Source organism: Salvelinus namaycush, chromosome 4 (genome assembly GCF_016432855.1).
Source record: "Salvelinus namaycush isolate Seneca chromosome 4, SaNama_1.0, whole genome shotgun sequence".
NCBI lineage: Eukaryota > Metazoa > Chordata > Actinopteri > Salmoniformes > Salmonidae > Salvelinus > Salvelinus namaycush.
In genome coordinates this window covers 19,697,747-19,721,891 of record NC_052310.1, presented here as the reverse complement: position 1 = coordinate 19,721,891, position 24,145 = coordinate 19,697,747, and the positions used below count along the sequence as shown (strand labels likewise).

General features: G+C 41.0%; 1 protein-coding gene across 3 annotated transcripts; it reads right to left on the bottom strand.

Moving 5' to 3' along the window:
• Positions 1 to 24,145, bottom strand: zgc:56095 (uncharacterized protein LOC406286 homolog). 3 transcript variants are annotated; one of them, XM_038991362.1, is made up of 5 exons: positions 24,054 to 24,145; positions 11,452 to 11,555; positions 5,680 to 5,826; positions 1,231 to 1,356; positions 1 to 931 (listed from the first exon to the last, which is right to left on the bottom strand). In XM_038991362.1, the coding sequence occupies exons 2-5, from the start codon at positions 11,551 to 11,553 to the stop codon at positions 782 to 784; spliced, it is 525 nt and encodes a 174-aa protein (XP_038847290.1). In that variant the 5' UTR covers positions 11,554 to 11,555; positions 24,054 to 24,145; the 3' UTR covers positions 1 to 781. The 3 variants fall into 3 exon arrangements, with proteins under 3 accessions (XP_038847290.1, XP_038847291.1, XP_038847292.1); XM_038991363.1 differs by having other exon boundaries at positions 11,542 to 11,555; XM_038991364.1 differs by lacking the exons at positions 11,452 to 11,555; positions 24,054 to 24,145 and adding an exon at positions 7,063 to 7,181.

The following is a 24,145-nucleotide window of genomic DNA, read 5'->3' as shown; positions in this document are numbered from 1 at the left end:
TTACTTTTACTTTTATTCAAATTCAACTATTGATTAAATCCTTTAGAACATATTTGATTATATGCTGCTTTTTGGAGTAATGAAACTAGGTGTAACACAGCACTGATTCAGAAATATGTAGGAATGCACAACACAATGAAGCATATTTACTGCTGGAATGCTTGATCAACTCTATGGCAGAAACCAAGTTGACTTACAGCACCAGAGTTGTTTAGGTGAACGGACACCTGGGGGCGGTTGCCCTTCGTGCACACTCCCATACCCTATAATTCTGTATTACTTTGTATACAGGTAGGCCAGAAAAGCCACATACCTGATTGGCAGATGAGTGGCAAACCTGATCAGAAGTACCTGCTGCTCATCGGTTGTTCTCTAAAAATGTGGTTTTGAATTAAAATAAAATTGTACCTACACACTGAAGGATGTAAAGGCGAAACGTCTTTGTACGCTATCCCTGATGCAGTGAAAATAATTTAGAAAAATTGAATAGTAAGCTTTATGTGACATTTTTGAGTGCGAACCCATTACACCTTTATGTTTGTCAGTGGTAACCACTGTTCACATCAGAAGTGGTAAATGGGTGTTGAGGTATTCAACTGTTCCATTGTCTTGCATTGTTTTCTGTACGTACTGTAAGAGGTATGTGGTTCTATTGCTAAATCCCACTTTAGTGCTACTTGTAACGGAAATGCATGCACAGTTAGAAAGGACGTTCTGCCCAGCACAACTCTCCAGACTCCAGTCCCTGTGTGAAAGCTGTGCTCTCTTCTTGCTGTGAGTCTTACAGGGTGTGTTTGTCAAACAGGTATTCTCCCATGGAGCCATGGGTCTCAGAGGAAGTGAGGCGGGTCAGGCTGCCCAGATGGTCACCCAGCTTCTTGATGGTGTCGTGGCTGTCGGACAGGAAGTGCTGCTCTAGGAAGTCACACAGCTAAAGAGGAAGTAAAGTTGTATTGTCATGTCCGGGTTACAACAGACAGCACAGCATTGACATCATAGAGATAGATGCATACTGCAGCGGAGGCCACATGCTTTCTGCAGGTATTCTTTCAACATTCTATCTGTTCCTCCTTTTAATTTTTTGATCTGTTCAAATCACTAACAGACCAACATAGATGTTATGAGCTTCAGTTATACATAGCTATCAAATACATCTGATCTAATAACACTGAACATCCATTAAAATATGCATAACAGTTCATCACAATGGGATAATTATCATGGATTTACATGGGGGTCAGTGTGAGTGTTGGCACCACGGTGCACCTCGAGGAGGGACGTGTTGAGGGTTTTCTGAAACTCCAGGGAGAAGGTGATGGCATCCAGGCCACCTCGCCAGTCCTCCCTGCTGGGTTTCTGAAACAGAGACAGACCGCGCATTTGAAGGAATCAGTTTGAGCAAGGCGAGGCCCAGAACCGCTAATCTAGATCACACAGAGTAGTTATTTGGGATACATCATGCAAGGTTATTTGTAGATTAGTGATACTTCATAGTTCGCCTACAATGTAGTCAAACAGGCACAGTGACTTGGCTATCACAACTGCATGTAGGGCCCTGACAAATCCGCGTTGAGGAAAACGGACGGAATAACAAAATCAGGACAATGCATTCTAGCACCTCCCACATTCCATATTGGGGGTTTCATTTCCGCTTGACTTCCGGCCGGTCACTATGCTTCGCTAACTCAGGGAGGGAGATGTCGCTAAATATGGATCAAATTTGTTAAAATTACATTCACATAATTTGTAAGCTACCACAGGATGTTGAGAAAATTGGATGAAGAATTTAAAACAAAATGTTTGCACATAGTATTACCGCTACAAAGTTGATGCTAGCTAGCTAATTTTTCATTGAAATAACATGGCTGGTTAGCTATCATTTCCACACGCCCTCGGGCCTTCTTTCTTAAAGTGGAACTGACAGCGTTGTAACTACATGGCAGATATGAAAAACAGAATCATAAAATCAGTCAAACATATCCAATTCCCAGTTTATGCTACAAAACCAAAAAAATAAGTTGTATTTGACTCAACATTTCATGACATACATTAAGGCATTGTTGGCAGAATAGATGGATGTAGCTCAATGCATGATTAATATAATTCACCAATACATTTCTTGGTAGTCCAAAAAATATTACTATAAGGTTGTAAATCCCAGCTGGCCTGGTAGATTGTTTGCTGCCTCCATTCGGGATGCACCGTTTCATTTTCGATGACTCAATATTTTGGACAAAAATGGACAAATGTAACTAAGGCTGGGAATGTCAATACAATCAAACTAACAAGGGCAATCATCACAAATCAGCCATAACGTGGCTAATAGGCTAACGTATTTATTTATGTAGCAAGCTAAAAACACAGCCTAACGTTCGCTAGCTAGCTGCTAGGAAGATGTCATGTCATGAGAGGAGTGACTGACTTTTTCCCCTCATTGTTTTTCGGTGGCTATACACAGCTAGAGATGCAGGTGTCATTTGGTAAGCTAGCAAGAACTTGAACGACTGCTATCCAGTTAGCATATCTCTTGCTTTCGCAAATTCACACTGGCTATCTACTCCGATTTCAAAGCACTTGTCTCAATGTGCTAGTGCAGAATAACTGAGGAATTTACGAATCGGCTGAATATGACCGGTATCAGTAAAAGTAGGCAAAAAAACTAAAAGTTAGTCATGAACCCTCTAGATAACATGCAAACAGCCTAGCTAACCAGCTCTGCTAGAGTGAGTCAAATGTGAGGTCCGTGTGAGGTGTTCTCTCATTTGTGTCGAAGTAGCTAGCTAGCCAACTTTAGCGTGGGGGCAGGCAAGCTGCAGAAGGATGAGTAATCTACAATTCCCCATTGTTTATCAGTGCAATTTTGACACCCAACTAGCTGAAACAGTTTGAGAGGGTTTATCTAATGTTACTTCGTTAGATTTTAGCTCATCTTGCTCTGCTAGCATTAGTTGTTGATCTTGTTGTTGTGCATAACTAAAAGGGAGAGAGCCTAACTTGACATGGTTGTTTGATCAATAGGACTGTAAAGTTCCCAAATGTAAGAGGACTCTTGTGGCATTGACATACTTGCGGAAATCCATTCTGGTGTATTTTGTGGCTTCTGGCGAATGCGTTCTAATGATCTACAGTCGCACTGTTGCAACTGCCTGTAAACACACAGTCCAGTTAAAAGTGAATGATGGCAGGCCTGTGTGGCAAATGGACGAGACAGATGTTTTTATTAGGTTTTATTTACTGCAGTGTCTCTTAAATTGTCCAAGCGCACCACCGCTTTCCCACTCTATATTGCTATAGAATTTTCACAAATGCCTTAGAATGTTTGGGAATTACGTATACTAAGAATTTATGAAAAAGTGAATATGACCATATCTAAGCGCTCGCTTGTCAGAAAATGAATTAAAAAGAGTCATTCTTCCTGGTGGTGTATATTAACAGATTTTAGTAAGTTTATGTTGTTAAAATGCTGTCAGTTTCACTTTAAATAACTAGCTAGTTAGTGCATTCAGAAAGTATTCAGACCTTGACTTCTCCCACATTTTGTTACGTTACAGCCCTACTTTAAAATTGATTAAATAGTTCCTCCCCATCAATCTACACACAATACCCCATAATGACAAAGCAAAAACAGGTTTAGATGAGACCCGAAATTGAGCTCAGGTGCATCCTATTTCCATTGATCATCCTTGTTTCTACAACTTGGTTAGAGTCCACCTGTGGTAAATGCAATTGATTGGGCATGATTTGGAAAGGCACACACCTGTCTATATAAGTTCCCACAGTTGACAGTGCATGTCAGAGCAAAAACCAAGCCATGAGGTCGAAGGAATTGTCTGTAGAGCTCCGAGACAGGGTTGTGTTAAGGCACAGATCTGAGGAAGGGTACCAAAGAATTGCTGCAGCATTGAAGGTACACAACACAGTGGCCTCAATAATTCTTAAATAGAAGAAGTTTGGAACAACCAAGACTTCCTAGAGCTAGCCACATGGCCAAACTGAGCAATCGGGGGAGAAGGGCCTTGTTCAGGGAGGTGACCAAGAACCCCATGGTCAATCTGACAGAGCTCCAAAGTTCCTCTGTGGAGATGGGAGAACCTTCCAGAAGGACAACCATCTCTGCAGCCACCAATCAGGCCTTCATGGTAGTGTCCAGACGGAAGCCACTCCTCAGTAAAAGGGACAACAGCCTGCTTGGAGTTTGCCAAAAGGCACCTAAACGGACTCTCAGACCATGAGAAACAAAATTCTCTAGTCTGATGAAGTCAAGATGGACCTTTTTGGCCTGAATGCCAAGCGTCACGTCTGGAAGAAACCTGGCGCCATCCCTACGGTGAAGCATGGTGGTGTACTTGAGTGGATGTACTTGAGTGGCCCAGCCAGAGCCTGGACTTGAACCCAATTGAACATCTCTGGAGAGACCTGAAAATATCTGTGCAGCGATGCTCCCCATCCAACCTAACAGCGCTTGAGAGAATCTGCAGATAAGAGTGGGAGAAACTCCCCAAATACAGGTGTGCCAAGCTTGTAGCGTCATACCCAAGAAGACGAGGCTGTAATCGCTGCCAAAGGAGCTTCAACAAAGTACTGAGTAAAGGGTCTGAATACTTATGTCAATGTGATATTTCAGTTTATTATTTAATACATTTTCAAAAGTGTCTCAACTTTTTTTTGCTTTGTCATTATGGGGTATTGTGTGTAGATTGAGGGGGGGAAAATGGCTAACGTAACAAAATGTGGAATAAGTCAAGGGTCTGAATACTTTCTGAATGCACTGTATATCAGATACATTTTCAGGATAAGCAGGGATAGAGCAAGCTAGTAATAGTAACATTATTTGAAACCACCACATGCGCATAATCTGTATCATATTCCATATGTTTGAATCTATTTGTACTTTATTGCTAACCGTCTCACGTCGTACAGATCATCAGCATGAAGATTGATTTCTATTGAATCGTCAATTGGACTGAACTCTCATTAAAATAACATTGTGCCTCTCTCTCAGATCTGCCAAGCACACCTCTGCCAGCTTCTCCCCGTGCTGACCACAGATGGACAGTACCCATTAGAGCTGCCGTTGATGGGTTCCTGGCCAAGCACCAAAGGCAGACAGACATCCTGAAGCGAGTGGATGGGACATACAACTCTGCCATCAGCTCTACCACCAGTATCATGACTGTCATTAGCTGCTACAGCTAAACAAATGTACTAATGTGTATTGCACCATATAGTATTGTTTTTTCCCCATACAAGATCTAGGGCGACTGTCTCAGTGGTTGGGTAAGCTTCTTCCTGGTTGTCCCGGTCCGTTCAGCACCAGTGTCTCCCAACCCCACCGTCTCGGGATAGGGTCAGCTTTTCTTTTCTGGTGTACTGTGTGTTCTTGGGCATGCTCCCACTAATCTCGCTCTCTCTCCCCTCCCGGATGACCTGAGCCCCTGGTCGTGCTGCAGATTCCGTGCTGCTGGTCCAACTGCAGCTGTGGACCCCTGACCTGATTTCATAATTTCTATTTCTATCATTTTTTTGTACTGGCCCCTCGTGGGAATCGAACCCACAACCCTGGCGTTGCAAGCGCCATGCTCTACCAACTGAGCCACACGGGGCCCAGGTACAAAGGCCTTAAAAGCAAAATAGGAGTGAGCATGTTTTGTAGTTAACCGGGGAGAAATAGTGACTTACAGCGATGGGCTGAAGGAGAACGCGACCGCCTCTCATATTCTGGTATTCCAGCAATTTTTCTGCCTGCTCTCTCTCCTTCACAGAGCGCTCCAGGAAAAAACTAGAGAAGCTGCGCAAAGCCACGTCGTCCCTGTCGAAATACATCCCCTGGGCGAGAACAGACAAATACACATTAGATAAAAACAGGTCGGTATCAACAGATCACGTTTTTATAACATGGTGGACTATGGGGTAGAAAATAGCCAGTGCCAGTCAAAGAACTAAAACACATGAAAATAACATGGAGAGGGAAGAATAAGAAAGAACATTTAGGAGAGAGGGCCCTATCGGAGTAGGCTAGAGCAGATAAGGGGCTAGATATACACTGAGTACAGCCTCCCGAGTGGCACAGTGGTCTAAGGCACTGCAGTGCTAGCTGTGCCACTAGAGATTCTGTGTTCGAGTCCAGGCTCTGTCGCTGCCAGCCGCGACAGAGGGGGTTGTGTTTCGGAGGACAAACGGTTCTCGACCTTCGCCTCTCCCGAGTCCGTACGGGAGTTGCAGCGATGAGACAATTGGATACCACAAATTTGGGGAGAAAAAGGGGTAATAAATGAAAATAAAGATATACACTGAGTATACCAAACATTAGGAACACCTTCTTAATATTGAATTGTGCACCCCCCTTGCCATCAGAACAGCCTCAATTAGTCGGGGCATGGTCGAAAGCGTTCCACAGGGATTCTGGCTCATGTTGACACCAATGCTTCCCACAGTTGTGTCAAGTTGGCTGGATGTCCTTTGGGTGGTGGACCATTCTTGATACACAGGAAACTGTTGTGTGAAATACCCAGCAGCATTGCAGTTCTTGACACAAACCGGTGTGCCTGGCACCTACCTGCCATCATACCTAGTTCAAAGGTGCTTACATTTTTTGTCTTGCCCATTCACCCACTGAATGGCACACACAATCCATGTCTCAATTGTCTCAAGGCTTAGAAATCCTTCTTTAACCTGTCTCCTCCCCTTCATCTACACTGATTGAAGTGTATTTAACAAGTCACATCAATAAGGGATCATCGCTTTCACCTGGTCAGTCTGTCATGGAAAGAGCAGATGTTCTTAATGTTTTGTATACTCTGTGCATTCAGAAAGTATTCAGACGCCTTCACTTTTTCCATATTTTGTTGTTAGCCTTATTCTAAAATTGATTAAATTGGGGGTGTCCCCCTCAATCTACACACAATACTAATAATGTTACTTCCGGCGCTGACAGAGATGGCCGCCTCGCTTTGCGTTCCTAGGAAACTATTTTTATTTTTATGTGTTATTTCTTACATTGTTACCCCAGGAAATCTTCGGTTTTATTACATACAGTCGGGAGGAAGAGCAACGTCAACTCACCAACATTACGACCAGGAATACGACTGTCCCGAAGCGGGTCCTCTGTTTGGCCCACCACCCAGGACAATGGATCGGATCCCAGCTGGCGACCCAAAACAACGGCGCCGTAGAAGGGGCAGATGGAGCGGTCTTCTGGTCAGGCTCCGTAGACGGGCACATCGCGCACCACTCCCGAGCATACTACTCGCCAATGTCCAGTCTCTTGACAACAAGGTAGACGAAATCCGAGCAAGGGTTACCTTCCAGAGAGACAGAGACTGTAACGTTCTTTGTTTCACGGAAACATGGCTCACTCGAGACAGAAACAAGCATCTCTCTGGTAAGAAGAAGGGCGGGGGTGTATGCCTTATGATTAACGAGACGTGGTGTGATCATAACAACATACAGGAACTCAAGTCCTTTTGTTCACCTGACTTAAAATTCCTCACAATCAAATAACGACCGCATTATCTACCAAGAGAATTCTCTTCGATCATAATCACAGTCGTGTATATTCCCCCCAAGCAGACACATCGACGGTCCTGAAAGAACTTCATTCGACTCCATGTAAACCACATATCCTGAGGCTGCATTTATTGTATCTAGGGATTTTAACAATCTGAAAACAAGGCTCCCTAAATTCTATCAGCATATCGATTGCGCAACCCGGTCTGGTAAAACTCTGGATCATTGTTATTCTAACTTCCGCGACGCAAATAAGGCCCTCCCCCGCCCTCCTTTCGGAAAAGCTGACCACGACTCCATTTTGTTGCTCCCAGCCTATAGACAGAAACTAAAACAGGAAGCACCCGCGCTCAGGTCTGTTCAACACTGGTCTGACCAATCGGATTACACACTTCAAGATTGCTTCGATCACGTGGACAGGGATATGTTCCACATAGCGTCGAACAACAACATTGATGAATACGCTGATTCAGTGAGCGAGTTTATTAGCAAGTGCATCGGTGATGTTGTATCCACAGCGTCTATTAAGACATTCCCCAACCAGAAACCGTGGATTGATGGCAGCATTCGCGCAAAACTGAAAGCGCGAACCACTGCTTTTAAATCAGGGGAAGGTGACCGGAAACATGACCGAATACAAACAGTGTAGCTATTCCCTCCGCAAGGCCATCAAACAAGCTAAGCGTCAGTATAGAGACAAAGTAGAGTCGCAATTCAACGGCTCAAACAAGAGAGGTATGTGGCAGGGTCTACAGTCAATCACGGACTACAAAAGAAAAACCAGCCCCGTCAAGACAGACTAAACAACTTCTTTGCTCGCTTTGAGGATAATACAGTGCCACTGACACTGCCCGCTACCAAACCTGCGGGCTCTCCTTCACTGCAGCTAACGTGAGTAAAACATTTAAATGTGTTAACCCTCGCAAGGCTGCAGGTCCAGACTGCATCCCCAGCCGCATCCTCAGAGCATGCGCAGACCAGCTGGCTGGTGTGTTTAAGGACATATTCAATCAATCCTTATCCCAGTCTGCTGTTCCCACATGCTTCAAGAGGGCCACCATTGTTCCTGTTCCCAAGAAAGCTAAGGTAACTGAGCTAAATGACTACCGCCCCGTAGCACTCACTTCGGTCATCATGAAGTGCTTTGAGAGTGTAGTCAAGGACCATATCACCTCCACCCTACCTGACACCCTAGACCCACTCCAATTTGCTTACCGCTCCAATAGGTCCACAGACGACGCAATCACACTGCCCTAACCCATCTGGACAAGAGGAATACCTATGTAAGAATGCTGTTCATCGACTACAGCTCAGCATTTAACACCATAGTACCCTCCAAACTCGTCATTAAGCTCGAGACCCTGGGTCTCGACCCCGCCCTGTGCAACTGGGTCCTGGACTTCCTGACGGGCCGACCCCAGGTGGTGAGGGTAGGTAGCAACATCTCCACCCTGCTGATCCTCAACACTGGGGCCCCACAAGGGTGCGTTTTCAGCCCTCTTCTGTACTCCCTGTTCACCCACGACTGCATGGCCATGCACGCCTCCAACTCAATCATCAAGTTTGCAGACGACACTACAGTGGTAGGCTTGATTACCAACAACGACGAGACGGCCTACAGGGAGGAGGGTGAGGGCCCTCGGAGTGTGGTGTCAGGAAAATAACCTCACACGCAATGTCAACAAAACAAAGGAGATGATCGTGGACTTCAGGAAAAAGCAGAGGGAGCAGCCCCCTATCCACATCGACGGGACAGTAGTGGAGACGGTGAAAGTTCCTCGGCGTACACATCACGGACAAACTGAAATGGTCCACCCACACAGACAGCGTGGTGAAGGCGGCGCAGCAAAATCACTCACAAACTTTTACAGATGCACAATCGAGAGCATCCTGTCAGGCTGTATCACCGCCTGGTACGGCAACTGCTAGGCCCATAACCGTAAGGCTCTCCAGAGGGTAGTGAGGTCTGCACAACACATCACCGGGGGCAAACTACCTGCCCTCAGGACACCTACACCACCCTATGTCACAGGAAGGCCAAAAAGATCATCGACAACAACCACCCGAGCAACTGCCTGTTCACCCCGCTATCATCCAGAAGGTGAGGTCAGTACAGGTGCATCAAAGCAGGGACCGAGAGACTGAAAAACAGCTTCTATCTCAAGGCCATCAGACTGTTAAGCAGCCATCACTAACATTGAATGGCTGCTGCTAACATACTGACTCAACTCTAGCCACTTTAATATTGGAAAAATGTATGTAATAAATGTATCACTAGCCACTTTATATAATGTTTACATACCCTACATTACTCATATGTATATACTGTACTCTATACCATCTACTGCATCTTGCCTATGCCGTTCGGCCATCACTCATTCATATATTTTTATGTACATATTCTTATTCATTCCTTTATACTACTGTGTGTATAAGGTAGTTGTGAAATTGTTAGGTTAGATTACTTGTTAGATATTACTGCATGGTCGGAACTAGAAGCACAAGAATTTCGCTACACTCGCATTAACATCTGCTAACCATGTGTATGTGACAAATAAAATTGGATTTGATTTGAATACCCCACAATGACAAAGCAAAAACAAGTTTAGAAATTGAGCAAATGTATAAAAATACAAAAACATCACATTTACTTAAGTATTCAGACCCTTTACTCAGTACTTTGTTGAAGCACCTTTGGCAACGATTTACAGCCTCGAGTCTTCTTGGGTATGACACTACAAGCTTGGCACACCGGTATTTGGGGAGTTGCTCCCATTCTTCTTTGCACATCCTCTCAAGCTCTGTCAGGTTGGATGGGGAGTGTCGCTGCACAGCTATTTTCATGTCTCTCCAGAGATGTTTGTTTGGGTTCAAGTCCGAATTCTGGCTGGGCCACTCAAGGACATTCGGAGACTTGTCCCGAAGCCACTCCTGTGTTGTCTTGGCTTTGTGCTTAGGGTCGTTGTCCTGTTGGAAGGTGAACCTTCACCCCAGTCAGAGGTCCTGAGCACTCTGTAGCAGGTTTTCATCAAGGATCTGTACTTTGCGCTGTTCATCTTTCCCTTGATCCTGACTAGTCTCCCAGTCCTTGAAAAACATCCCTACAGCATGATGCTGCCACCATGCTTCACAAGGAGGGATGGTATTGGCCAGGTGATGAACGGTGCCTGGTTTCCTCCAGACGTGACGCTTGGCATTCAGGCCAAAGAGTTCAATGTTGGTTTCATCAGACCAGATAATCTTGTTTCTCATTGTCGGAGTCCTTTAGGTGCCTTTGGCAAACTTCAAGCGGGCTTTCATGTGCCTTTACTGAAGAGTCTAGCCACTCTGCCATAAACGCTTGATTGGTGGAGTGCTGCAGAGATGGTTGTCCTTCTGGAAGGTTCTCCCATCTCCACAGAGTAACTCTGGAGCTCTGTCAGTGTGACCATCGGATTCTTGGTCATGACCCTAACCAAGGCTCTTCTTCCGATTGCGCATGTTTTTTTTTTTGTACCCCTTCCCCAGATCTGTGCCTCGACACAATCCTATCTCGGAGCTCTACGGACAATTCCTTCGGCTTGGTCTTTGCTCTGACATCCACTATCAACTGTGGGACCTTATAGACAGGTGTGTGCCTTTCCAAATCATGTCCAATTAATTTAATTTACCACAGGTGGACCCCAATCAAGTTGTAGAAACAGAATGCACCCGAGCTCAATTTCAAGTCTCATAGCATAGAGTCTGAATACTTAATAAAAAATTAACACTTTACATTAGATAGTTGCAAACATTTCTTTAAAAAAAACTTTTTGTTTTGTTATAATGGGGTATTGTGTGTGTAGACTGACAAGGAAAATGTTCATTTAATCAATTTTAGAATAAGGCTGTAACATAACAAATGTGGAAAAAGCGAAGGGGTCTGAATACTTTCCGAATGCACTGTACATATTATATAGACCATACCAGGGAGAGGTAGGTGTAGGATGCAGTTAGCTTGATGTTCACCAGCTTGTTGATGTTCACCTCACTCTCTGGGTGGAAGTTGTGATTTACCTGCGACTGCATCTCTGAAATGGCAAAAAAATATGAAATTAACTAAAAGAAAGCAATGGTATGGAATATATATTGAATAATTTACAAAACCATGTTCACCCACACCATTACTAGTAACTTTCTTTCCTGCAATGAAACAAAGGCAGGAATTCTAAGTAAATAACTTGTAAAAAGCTTAGTCTTGGAAGTTATAAAATCATAGCTAATATAACTCATGTCTACATAAAGCTGTGTCCGTGCAGCACCGTACAGTATGTATAAACTCATAGGGTCTGTATGCGTGATAAACATATTGACTAACAAAATACACACCTACTAATTGAATTCCACTAAATTATGCAAATTGACCTATAGACCAATAAGCATGACCAGCCAAATGTATTTCCATCAACTGTTATTTAAAATCAATGAATAGGCTAAAAAGCATTATTCTGCAATGCGATTTTTCTTTCTTCTCCTGGACAATTGGCCGGCGCCCGTTTTATTTATCGGCTATTACAGGCCAACGGAAATCCTGCATATCATGTGTTGTGGAGTAAAGGGAGATCAAATTCGAGGTTTTATTCAGCTAAGGTGGCAGACACAGCTGACACTGTCTAACGGAAGCCATACTAAATAAGTGGCAGAGTATGTGAGCAGAGTTGCACGGTTGGAAATGGAGGTCGACCGATTTAATTAGGGCCGATTTCAAGTAATCAGCCTTTTTGGACGCCGATTATGGCCGATTACATTGCAATCCACGAGGAAACTGCGTGGCAGGCTGACCACCTGTTACGCGAGTGCAGCGTCAAAAGGACCTTGTGGCTGCAAGGAGCCAAGGTAAGTTGCTAGCTAACATTAAACTTCTTATAAAAAAAAAAACTATCTTCACATAATCACTAGTTAACCTAGTAATATCATCAACCATGTGTAGTTAACTAGGTTGTCCTGCGTTGCATATAAATTAACAGGCACCGCATTGATTATCATCGAATCACAGCCTACTTTAACTTCGCGCATTTGCGAAAAAAAGCACTATCGTTGAACAAATGTACCTAACCATAAACATCAATGCCTTTCTTAAAATCAATACACAGAAGTATATTTTTTTAAACCTGCATATTTACTTAAGAAATTCATGTTAGCAGGCAATATTAACTAGGGGAATTGTCACTTCTCTTGCGTGCAGTGCAAGCAGAGTCCGGGCATATGCAACCGTTTGGCCCACCTGGCTCGTTGCGAACTGATTTGCCAGAACTTTACATAATTATGACATAACATTGAAGGTTGTGCAATGTAACAGCAATATTTAGACTTAGGGTTGCTACCCGTTCGATAAAATTCGGAACGGTTCTGTATTTCACTGAAAGAATAAACGTTTGGTTTTCGAAATGATAGTTTCTGGATTTGACCATATTAATGACCAAAGGCTCTGTGTTTATTATATTATAATTAAGTCTATGATTTGATATTTGATAGAGCAGTCTGATTGAGCGGTGGTAGACAGCAGCAGGCTCGTAAACATTCATTCAAACAGTACTTTATTGCGTTTGCCAGCAGCTCTTAGCAATGCTTGAAGCGGTGCTGTTTATGACTTCAAGCCTGTCAACTCCCAAGATTAGGCTGGCAATACTAAAGTGCCTATAAGAACATCCAATAGTCAAACGGTATATGAAATACAAATGGTATAGAGAAACAGTCGACGCGTCATAATTCCTATAACTACAACCTAAAACCTCAACTGGGAATATTGAAGAACTGGGAATATTGAACCACCAGCTTTCATATGTTCTCATGTACTGAGCAAGGAACTTAAACGTTAGCTTTTTTTACATGGCACATATTGCACATTTACTTCTCCAACACTGTGTTTTTGCAATATTTAAACCAAATTGAACATGTTTGATTATTTATTGAGACTAAATAGATATTATTTATATAAACTCAGCAAAGAAAGAAATGTCCTCTCACTGTCAGCTGCGTTTATTTTCAGCAAACTTAACAAGTGTAAATATTCATATGAACATAAGATTCAACAACTGAGACAAAATGAACAAGTTCCACAGACATGTGACGAACAGAAATGGAATAGTGTGTCCCTGAACAAAGGGGGGATCAAAATAAAAGTAAGTCAGTATCTGGTGTGGCCACCAGCTGCATTAAGTAAGTTGATACACGTGGTCTGCCACTGTGAGGACGATCAGCTGTCCGTCCGGTCTCCCTGTAGTGCTGTCTTAGGCGTCTCACAGTACGGACATTGCAATTTATTGCCCTGGCCATATCTGCAGTCTTCATGCCTCCTTGCAGCACGCCTAAGGCACGTTCACGCAGATGAGCAGGGACCCTGGGCATCTTTCTTTGGGTGTTATTCAGAGTCAGTAGAAAGGCCTCTAGTGTCCTAAGTTTTCATAACTGTGACCTTAATTGCCTACCGTCTGTAAGCTGTTATTGTCTTAAACCCTTTACAATGAAGATCTATGAAGTTATTTGGATTTTTACGAATTATCTTTGAAAGACAGGGTCCTGAAAAAGGGACGTTTCTTTTTTTGGTGAGTTTATTATATTAAGTTAAAATAAGTGCTCATTGTTCATTCAGTATTGTTGTAATTATTATTACAAATATATACATAAAAATCGGGTGCTCCATATCCTTTCCAACCGATCAGCTTAAAACTGCTCTGCGCTCAAAGGAGAAAAAAAATGGCCACTCCAAATTCGCTCAATTCATTAAAATCACAATTTAACCAACACACACAACTATTTTTGTGACTAGCTGGACCTACCAATTAGTTTTGAAGTATTGAAACCAAACCATATGATTTGAATGAAAAGTATGTTAATAAACATGAAAAGGTGGATGTAAGAAGCGCTCATCATTTCAAATAGGCTACATGTCATATTAAACAGCATATAAACACTAAATAGGTCAGGAGCCAGACAGGGGGCCTAGGAAGGAACGAACATGAATTTAGGCTATATTATTCCAAGGCTATACCCTACAAAGAAATACATTGTGAAGCATTTGCGAGTGCAACACCATAGGCTGGTAGGGACAAAGCGCGCAGCATTTCAACATTTCATTGTATTAAATCATTATAGTCTATAAATTGTGCAAATAGGCTGTGACTGATACAAATTAAACAAAATTACTTAGTGCTTTTTTTACTAATACATTTTTAAAAACACGAGTTTGGCCATCTGTGGCTTCAGGTTCATGCGACAGTGCCCGGATAGCAGGCCAGCAGTGAAGAATATCCTCTCCGCACTTGCAGAGCCACTGGGAATGCTAAGCACCCTTTTGGCCACTCTTGCCTTGCTGGGCAGAGATGTAGTTGTTTTTCTATAGTTAGGCCTAAAAGGTTTAGGCCAAACAACCCAATCAAAACAGAAAGCTCATTGAACGTGGGAATATGCCAGGCCTATTGGGCCAAAATCAATTATGGCCTATTGTATAGATAATAGAACAAAAAGAACAAAACTTAAGATCAGATTTTTTTGTTGAAATACTTCGCTACAATGGCACACTTGGTGATCTACCCACCTCGTTCCTTTCTTTTAGCATGTGCACGTAGTAAGTACACCATCATGCTTTCGGGATACATGTCTTTTCAGATTCCACAATGATTTTTTTGTTGTGAACACATCACTGCACTCCCTCCCTTGGTCTTCATCTTTGTAAGTCACCTTGATTTGCACCTGTGTTATAACAGTTTATTTATGAAAATATTTAGCAAACTAAAGTAGCTAAAGCAAGGGGCTATTGCAGCACACAAATAGACTACAAATACATACTGGGCCGGGCATGCCTTGAGCTCATGAAGTGGGTGCTACTGGAGCGGGCGAGAAGGACCGACGCTCCAGCCTTTGGGAATCTCGCTCCGCTCACATACTCTGATAGGTGGACTGCAGTCTGTATTCAGACCCAGAACGGGGTCAATACGGACCGTGGGTCCAGACAACAACAAAAAAAGAAACCTTTGGTGGGCATTTTTTTAAATTTTTTTTGTCATTCACTAACAGAGCTGATTATAACCGGTCAGAAATGTCCAATTGATCCACTAAGCCATGTTATCTAGGTAGGTAATTTAGGCTAAGCTGCTATCCAAATCTTGTAGTTCTCATGGCCAAGTTACATACCCAGGAGCCCCAATTGATTATTTTTCATGTTTTTACTCAAGTATCTCAATACACAAGAAATGGCAGGAAATGTTAGAATTGCAGGAATTTTGCTTTAAAATGGCTAAATGTTCTCTCTGCCCCATGGCAAGATGTGTAGAACTGCAGGAAATTAGCTTTGAAACCGCAAAAATAAAAATAAATCTGCCAACAAGATGTGTGAACAGTTTGGGGTCGCATTGTTGAGAGGTGGGGGTTTGTTACTACACTGACAAATTACAATATCCATTTGGACCTTTGTCACCTAGCTAGGCCAAAGGCTGGCAGATGGCCACATTGAGGCCTTCCATCTTACCATCCGAAGGGAATGCATGCAGCCGGCTAATACACGTATCCCCGTGGACCGGTTCGTACCTAAAGCATTCTCCATTCAGGCTGCAAATCTGACGATTTCCTCCTAGAACTCAATTTGACAGGGGGAAGTCATTACCCATTATCCACCACACTGGATAATGGGTAATGCCTGGGAATGCTAGTCCTGGATGTTGCTATTGCGTTCAGCCAATCAGGTTGTAGAACCTGTTTACCCCAGGTTGGTGTAAACCAACCAAGTATATATTAATAATATACAAAGGACAATTGGGCTAGGGGGTACAATATCACATTACACAAGGACCTTAAGGGACATACATACACTTATTATTCGAGTATTTAATTGTCTTAAAATACAGTTCAATTTCTTTTTGTAAGGTAAGAAAATGTGGTGTTTTGTTTGTAAATTTACATTTGTGAATATGAAATTTGGCCAAAACAGCTTGGTGTTTCCACGAGGAAGCCCACTGACGGGCAGTGGGAGAAGATGGAAAGAGATGGATTTTGTCCTACATTCTGCAAATGAAACATTTTATCTCAATAGTTCTGTTCCCAAAACTATAATCTGTAATAAACAGAGTGGACTACGTTTTGTAGACTTTAGCCTTTGCCGAAGTTTTAAATGTCTTGTTTAGGAGTGCAAAGTTGAATTGAGTTATTGCACACGCATTTCACAGAGTAGGGGTTCCCTAACAGAAAATGCAGATGTATGCTAGAACAGGCCAATAGGATATCGCTAGCTCGCGCTTGGCTCTGCCCACCTCCTTGCTTGTTCTGCCCACTATGACTCATCTGTTCCCATTGGAAACAACAGGCTGTGGTCTATCTTGGTTTGGTTATTAAAATCTTTCCATTCCCTTTGGACGGTAAGATTAAACGACTATAGTATCACCACCATCTGCCGGCCTTTGAGCTACCAGTAGCTAGGATGTGTGTGACCGTACCTTCTAAAATAGTATTTAAGTACCCCTGGTCTAACATATCTCGAATCCTGGACATAAATAAAAGGCATGCCCAAATGGCTGAAAGGAACTGGCATAAATAGAAAAATACACCAGTTTAATTTTTATTTTATTAACAACAAATCAATACAGGAAGTACATGTGGGAACACAGGTATATATAAATAATATACAAAGGACAATTGGGCTAGGGTGTACAATATCACATTACACAAGGACCTTAAGGGACATACATACACTTATTATTCTAACAGCTTTTTTGTTAGAGTATTTAATTGTCTTAAAATACAGTTCAATTTCTTTTTGTAAGGTAAGAAAATGTGGTGTTTTGTTTGTAAATTTACATTTGTGAATATGAAATTTGGCCAAAAGAATGATGAAATTAATGACACAAAAATGTTTCAGCTTATTTCTATCATAGGTAAAGAATCCAAGCAGTACATCTCTCCACAATAGTGTAAGATCCTCATAAATGTGTTCAATTATAAATCTACTGATGTCTTGCCACAGTTTTCTTACATTAATACAATGCCAAAAAAGATGCAACACTGTTTCTGGGTTGTCATTACAAAAGGAGCAATTTGAGTTGATGTTTTCCTTAGACTTTTTCATATAGTGGTTGGCAGGATAATATTTATGAATCATTTTAATGGAAACTTCTTTACATTTTGTTAACAAGTAGGTATGTGTATGACAACATCCAAACTTTTTTCCAACGGATATTATCAATAAATCCATTCCAATAAGGCAAGACATAAGGTATAGATAGATACAACATCCTGCTGAAACAAGGTTCGTATCGCTCTGTTGTTGAATGGACCAAAAGAGAAACAAATCTTTCCTACTGATGAGTCAACAGGGTCAACGGAAGGTAGGCTCTGAGGGTCAGGTCTTGACACGTTCCTGAATAATAAAGCAAAACCTGAGGGAATGGCATCTAAGACAATTACAAAATCTTTAGGTGTTACAGGGACCTTGTAAAGTGATAAGAATTCCTTATAACTGAGTAAAAGACCATCTGCATTTACCATTTGGCTCACCAATAGGATATTATTTCGGAACCAATATTCTAAAAACAAAGAATTTTTATACAATATATCCAGATTATTCCATATATAATATCTGTGTGGAGAAAAATTCTGCTTATAAATTAAGGACCATGACAAGAAAACATGCCGATGAAAAGCAGAAAGTTTCACTGGAACTTTGTCAATATTATAATTGCAAACCAACATGAAGTTAAGGCCACCAAAAGTAGAGAAGACATGATGAGGAATAAAATTACACATAGAAGTAGGTCTTCTTAGGATTTTTTTTATCCAATTGATCTTAAAAGTATTATTTAAGGTAGTAAAGTTCAGAAAATTCAGCCCACCATTCTCATAAGTGTTCAATACAACAGTTTTCCTAATGTAATGGGTACGGTTTCTCCACAGAAAGTTGAAAAGCATCTGGTCTATCTCCTTGCTTATTTTACTGTCAAGATAGAAAGATAGAGCGCCATATGTTAGTCTAGAGATAACGTCAGCCTTGGTTATTAGGACTCTTCCTTTTAAAGATAAGTACCTCTGTAGCCATTGATTTAGCTTCTTCTGTTTTTTTTTAATAGGGAAGTTCTTTTACTGGAATACCATAATATGAAGGTGTCACACAATCTTTGACAGGCATGAGTTCACATTTATTAATGTTAAGATATAGACCAGACGCTTTGGAAAAGGATTGTATCACATTGATCGATATGGGAATTTGGTTAGCATCTTTCAGAAAAATTGTAGTATCATCAGCCAGCTGGCTTATAATAAGTCCTTTACCAGCTATGGAAATACCTTGTACAGGACTGTTATTTAAAGAATTTGTTTGATTAATAAAAATAGGTACGGAGAGATAGGACAACCTTGCCTAATTCCACTCTAACTCAAATCTAGGTGAGGTGTCATATTTCAATTTGATAGAGCTGTTACCATTTGTATAGAGTCTTAATAGCCTCATAGAAAAAAATCCACAAAGCTAAGTCTCTCAAGGGAGTGGAAGAGGAACTGATGCTCTACTGTGTCAAATGCTTTATAAAAATCTAAAAATAATATGAAGCTATCCTAGGTTATTAGGTCTGAGTAGTCAAGTATGTCTAATACTAGTCTGATTATTATTAGAAATACGTCTGTTCCTCATAAAGCCAGACTGTGTTTCATCAATGATTGCATCCAGGACTTCTTTAATTATTTTTGCAAGTAGTAAGGCTAATATCTTATAGTCATTATTAAGAAGACAAATTGGACGCCAGTTATCGATGAGCAGCACTTCTTTTTTAGGCTTAAGTATCAGTGTTATTAACCCCTGACTCATTGTAGGAGGGAGAACATTGTTTTTAATACTCTAAAAAGACATCAAATAGGAAGGGAACTACTTGTTCAGAAAATAATTAGTAAAATTCTGATGTAATTTCATCAACACCTGGTGATTTATTGTTCTTTAGATGTTTGATAGACAATAATCTCTTTAACTTTGATGGGTTCACACTGTTTAGATTCTATATCTATCTATATCTATCTATATCTATATCTATCTATCTATATTCTATTCATATATATATATGATGGAGTGAACATTATTCAGTGAGTCAAAAAACATATCTGTGGATTCCTGACAGTACGTAGAGCTATACAATTTTCTGGAAAAATTGCTACATTATTTAGTGATTAATTTTTGGTAATCTGTAATAACACCATCAATGTTTAACTTGTGGATAGTGTTATTTATAGAGTGAAATTTCTCAAGTCTAAAGAAATAGGATGAATTCTGTTCTCCCTCCTCAATCCATTTTTTCATAGATCTAATAAAGGCTCCTGCTTTTAATCTATCTATCTATCTATATATATATATATATATATATATATATATATGTTATCCAGTTTATTTTGTAACTCAATCAGTTCCATCTTCTCCTCCCGAGAGGCCGGCTGGGGACCTCTGAGAAAGGAAAGTTATCTTAAATGATCACCTTTTCCTCCTCAGCTCTTAGCAAGATTACTATCATATTTTCTAAGGTATTTGGACACCTCAAATTTAAAGAGCTCCCAGTTCTTACAATACGATTTTTCTTCACAAGCCCTTTACCAAAAGTGTGAAAGCAGATCTTTAACCTCAAACTTAACTATATCATTATTTAATAATGGGCTATTTAGCTTCCAGTAGGATGCTCTACCAAGGTTAGTATCAGGGGTAAATATTTTGATATCAATGTAAATGGCCCTATGGTCTGTGAGGGGAGTAGTACAAATATTTGTAGTAACACACTCACTATCAATAAACTTGGATATAAGCCAAAAATCTATTCTGGATTGTCTGGAACCTGTTTTGTTACTCCAAGTGAATGATCTGTCGGCCGGAAACCTCTCTCTCCATATATCAGTAAGATCAAACTTTTCCATTAAAAGTATTAAACCCAAATTCTGATTGGTTGGCCTACCTGGGGGGCATCTATCAGTTGAATTATCTATAGTAATGTTAAAGTCCCCTCCTATCAATAATAATGAACTCAGAAATGTAGATAACCAATTAAGTATATGTTTCTCTATAGATTCAAGCAACTCATCATTCTCATGTTTGGTGTTGTACCCGTAGAAGTTTACAGTAATGAGCATAATGTCATTGTAACTGATCACAAGACAAATAAAGTGACCAAAGGGGTCACATTCCGAGTGTAGAATATTACCAACGGTATTTTTCATTGTAGTGACACCAGCGGAGCGTTCAGATCCATGGGAAAGCCAAATATCGTTGCCCCACTGTGACCTCCAGAAGTTGGCATCAGCCGAAATTGAGTGAGACTCTTGAAAAAAGCAAAAATCTGTTCGAAATTGTTTAGCAAATAAAAATAAGGCCTTGCGCTTCACATTGTTTCGTAACCCCCTAGCATTCAGAGAAACTATAGACAAAGACAAAACAAAGATTATATAAAAGTATAAACTGTAGTAGGATGAGTCAAAAACGGAGGAGCAGTGAACGTAAGCCATTAGGAACCGAGATCTGCACCATTTAAGTCAACTTTAAGTGAAAATAGCTCATTCCATAAACTCTGAGCTAGATGTTGTCTGGCTTTTGAAATTCAACTCAACTGAAAATTATGTTCAAGACCAAACCAAGGGTTCTTTGTAGTAAGAGACTAAAAACCCTCTTTAGTGTAATCAGGAACAATTCTGAGAAAATACAAAATAATAATTTAAATAAAAGGGTACCTACTATTTTAAGTGCATATGAAAACTGATCATAAAAAAATTGAATAAAAAATGTTTTACATACATGTTCCTAAGACCTTTTTCACTTGGAAATAAGTATTAATAACTAAATAGAACAACCGTGTAAAGTCAGAGCAGACCTGTATGCTCTTTAAAAACAGTATCTTAGTTACTTGCATACATAAAAAATAAATACAACTTTCAGTCTTCTTCGTAAGTTTAAACAAAATAGGCCTTCTCGTCATACAAGACCAAACTAATAAATTGAAGTACCTGAGTATTCCGAAAAATCGTCACCTGATGCTTGTTAGGTAAAGTTAAACAATACAATGAAAATGAGAATACCATGGCCGAAACCATCAATCTGTTCCTTCTGGTTAGATTTTAGGGAGGAATATGGATTTCTGAACCGTTGACGAAGCCTCGTCCTCTGAAGTAAGCAGCCTTTCCCTCATTTTGTACTTTCTTGATTGTTGGCCACAACTTGTTCCTTCTTTCTATGTCCTCCTGGCTGAGATGCTCGGCGAAACGCATACCATGGCTCTGAAGGAAGGCGTTCTTCCTAGCAGCTTTCCAGACAGCATCCTTGTATAATTTGGCAGTGAAGAGGATGATGATACCACTTGGTCTTGAATCGTTTTGCTGTTGTTTCTTGCCGAGGCGATGCACAACGTCGATGGTATCACCAACTTTGTTCTTCTCTGCTGGCATAACTTCTTGGCAGATGCGGATAGCCTCTCCTCGCACATCCTCATTCTCCACCTCTGGCAAGCCGTAGAGTCTCAGGTTCCATCTTCTTGTGTATTGTTCCAGATCAGTGAGATGTCTATGGTAGACATTGTTATTATTTTCGACACTTTTTTCAACTTTTGCCACTCTCATTTTCACATCCTTGATTTCACCACATACAAACTCCAGTCTTTTCAAGCCTTCGATAACCATGGTGGTCGCGTCTACCATTTTCTCAATGGCGTCAGACCTGGAGTTGATGAGTAAGGAGAGGGTAGCCACGATGTCAGAGTTCATGTTGGGTTTTTTGGAGGGTGGAGGTTTGCACGGAGTAACCGGTAAAGGGGGGAATTTGTCATCTTCAACAGCATTCGAAAGCATGATATTATCCATAGGGCAAGGGTAGTTATGGCAGTTGTCTATAAGCACGTTTCTCTCTTGTTGATTAGCAATTGAACGGCTAGCTTCTTCCTTTCTTTTTTTGTCACGTCTTCGCATGTACATGCCGAAATAAATTATCCAATTCTTATTCCAGTCACAGGAAAGTTCTTATATCTTGAACAAATAAGAACAGTAATAGTAATGACTGTAAACTTGTTTTTTTCACAATCTTTCTGAAGTTTGGTGCGGAGCTCGGTAAAAAAGCGTATGTTCAAGCCGCCATCTTGGCCTCCTCAATATATATACCAGTTTAATTTGAGGACAACAATGTTGACAGCTGCGCCATAAACGTTGCAAAATAAATGAGAAGAGATTTTAGATGTACCAATTCCATGGCACATGGTTTATGAACTGGTACAAAAAAACTACACCTGGTTCAACACTTAAGAGTTTTTAAATTTAAATGATATAAAACCCTTGCCACTAACAGAATGCTATATATATATATATATATATATATATATATATATATATATATATATATATATATATATATATATTGTAATGAAACAGGCAGGGATCAAGTCTCGAACCCTCGACCTTCTAGCCCGAGGTCCGGCGCGCTATCGACTGTGCCGCAAAAGCATGCTCGTGCGGCAGAGTCGATTTCCACGCTTATAAACCCAGGGTCGTTACAATATATATATAAGACCGTGAGAGTGACCTAACGTTACAGCACGTCATTAGCGTTAGTTAGCTAACAGACAAGCACAAGGAATGCAGAGCAAGGCCACCAACATGAGTGTAGTTCTCTGATAACATGCTGACCAGACCGGACACGTGGCGTGAGCGAGCGTCGCAAAATAAATTTAGAAATCCATGTTATTGAATTATTGCACCCACACTACTTGCATGCGCCAACTAGCGTCTGACACCATGGGCTAAAATAGATGTCGTTCCTATTTCTGACGCAGATTGCGCTGCAAGTCCTGCCTCTCCCATCTCCTCATTGGTTTATAGAAGCAGGTGCCCATGTGCCATCTCCTCATTGGTTTATAGAAGCAGGTACCCAAGTGTCATCTCCTCATTGGTTATACCCACGTGGGTGATAGAAAGACGAACTGTTTTGCCGGTAGTCATGGTAATACAATGAAAGTTTAGATGCGATCACCATATAATTTAAACGATGAAAAAGCCTGGAAGGAGGAGAGATGACTAGAAACGATTTGGTTGGCCGTTTATGTGTGGATTAATTGTCGGAGTAGAGATCCTTGTGCATTTCAGGTAAAATAACAACTCAATGTTTATATCCCAGGACAAATTAGCTAGCAACAGCAAGCTAGCTAAATTAGGACAAATTAACGTTAGCTAGCAAGTGCAAGCTAACTAGCTAAATTACCATACATGTTTAATGCTTTTCGACCTGTCCCCAAATTAATGTCATTGGTTCAGAGTTTGTTTTGATATTTTAACCTGCGTGTCGTGGTCGCGTTTGGTGTGGGGGGGCAAAATAAATTTATGCCCGATAGCGCACGATGGCGCACGCGCGCAGCCGGTTTGGGCAAGGTGATAGCTACATAACTAGGTTGTTGGTGTTACCCAAATCAATATTAGCTAACGTTCGCTAGCCACTGCAAACGATTTAAAAAAAAATGTATCACACAAATACTATTGCTTGTAAACCTCCAGCTAATTGCATTGACATATCGAATACTGAAGTACCAGAATGTTCTACTTACGTTCTCCCTTTGTTTCTAATCACTAGAAATCGTTAATTTACTTGAGAAACTGCACTATCTTGCAGAGACTTTGTTTATAACGTTGACTCGTC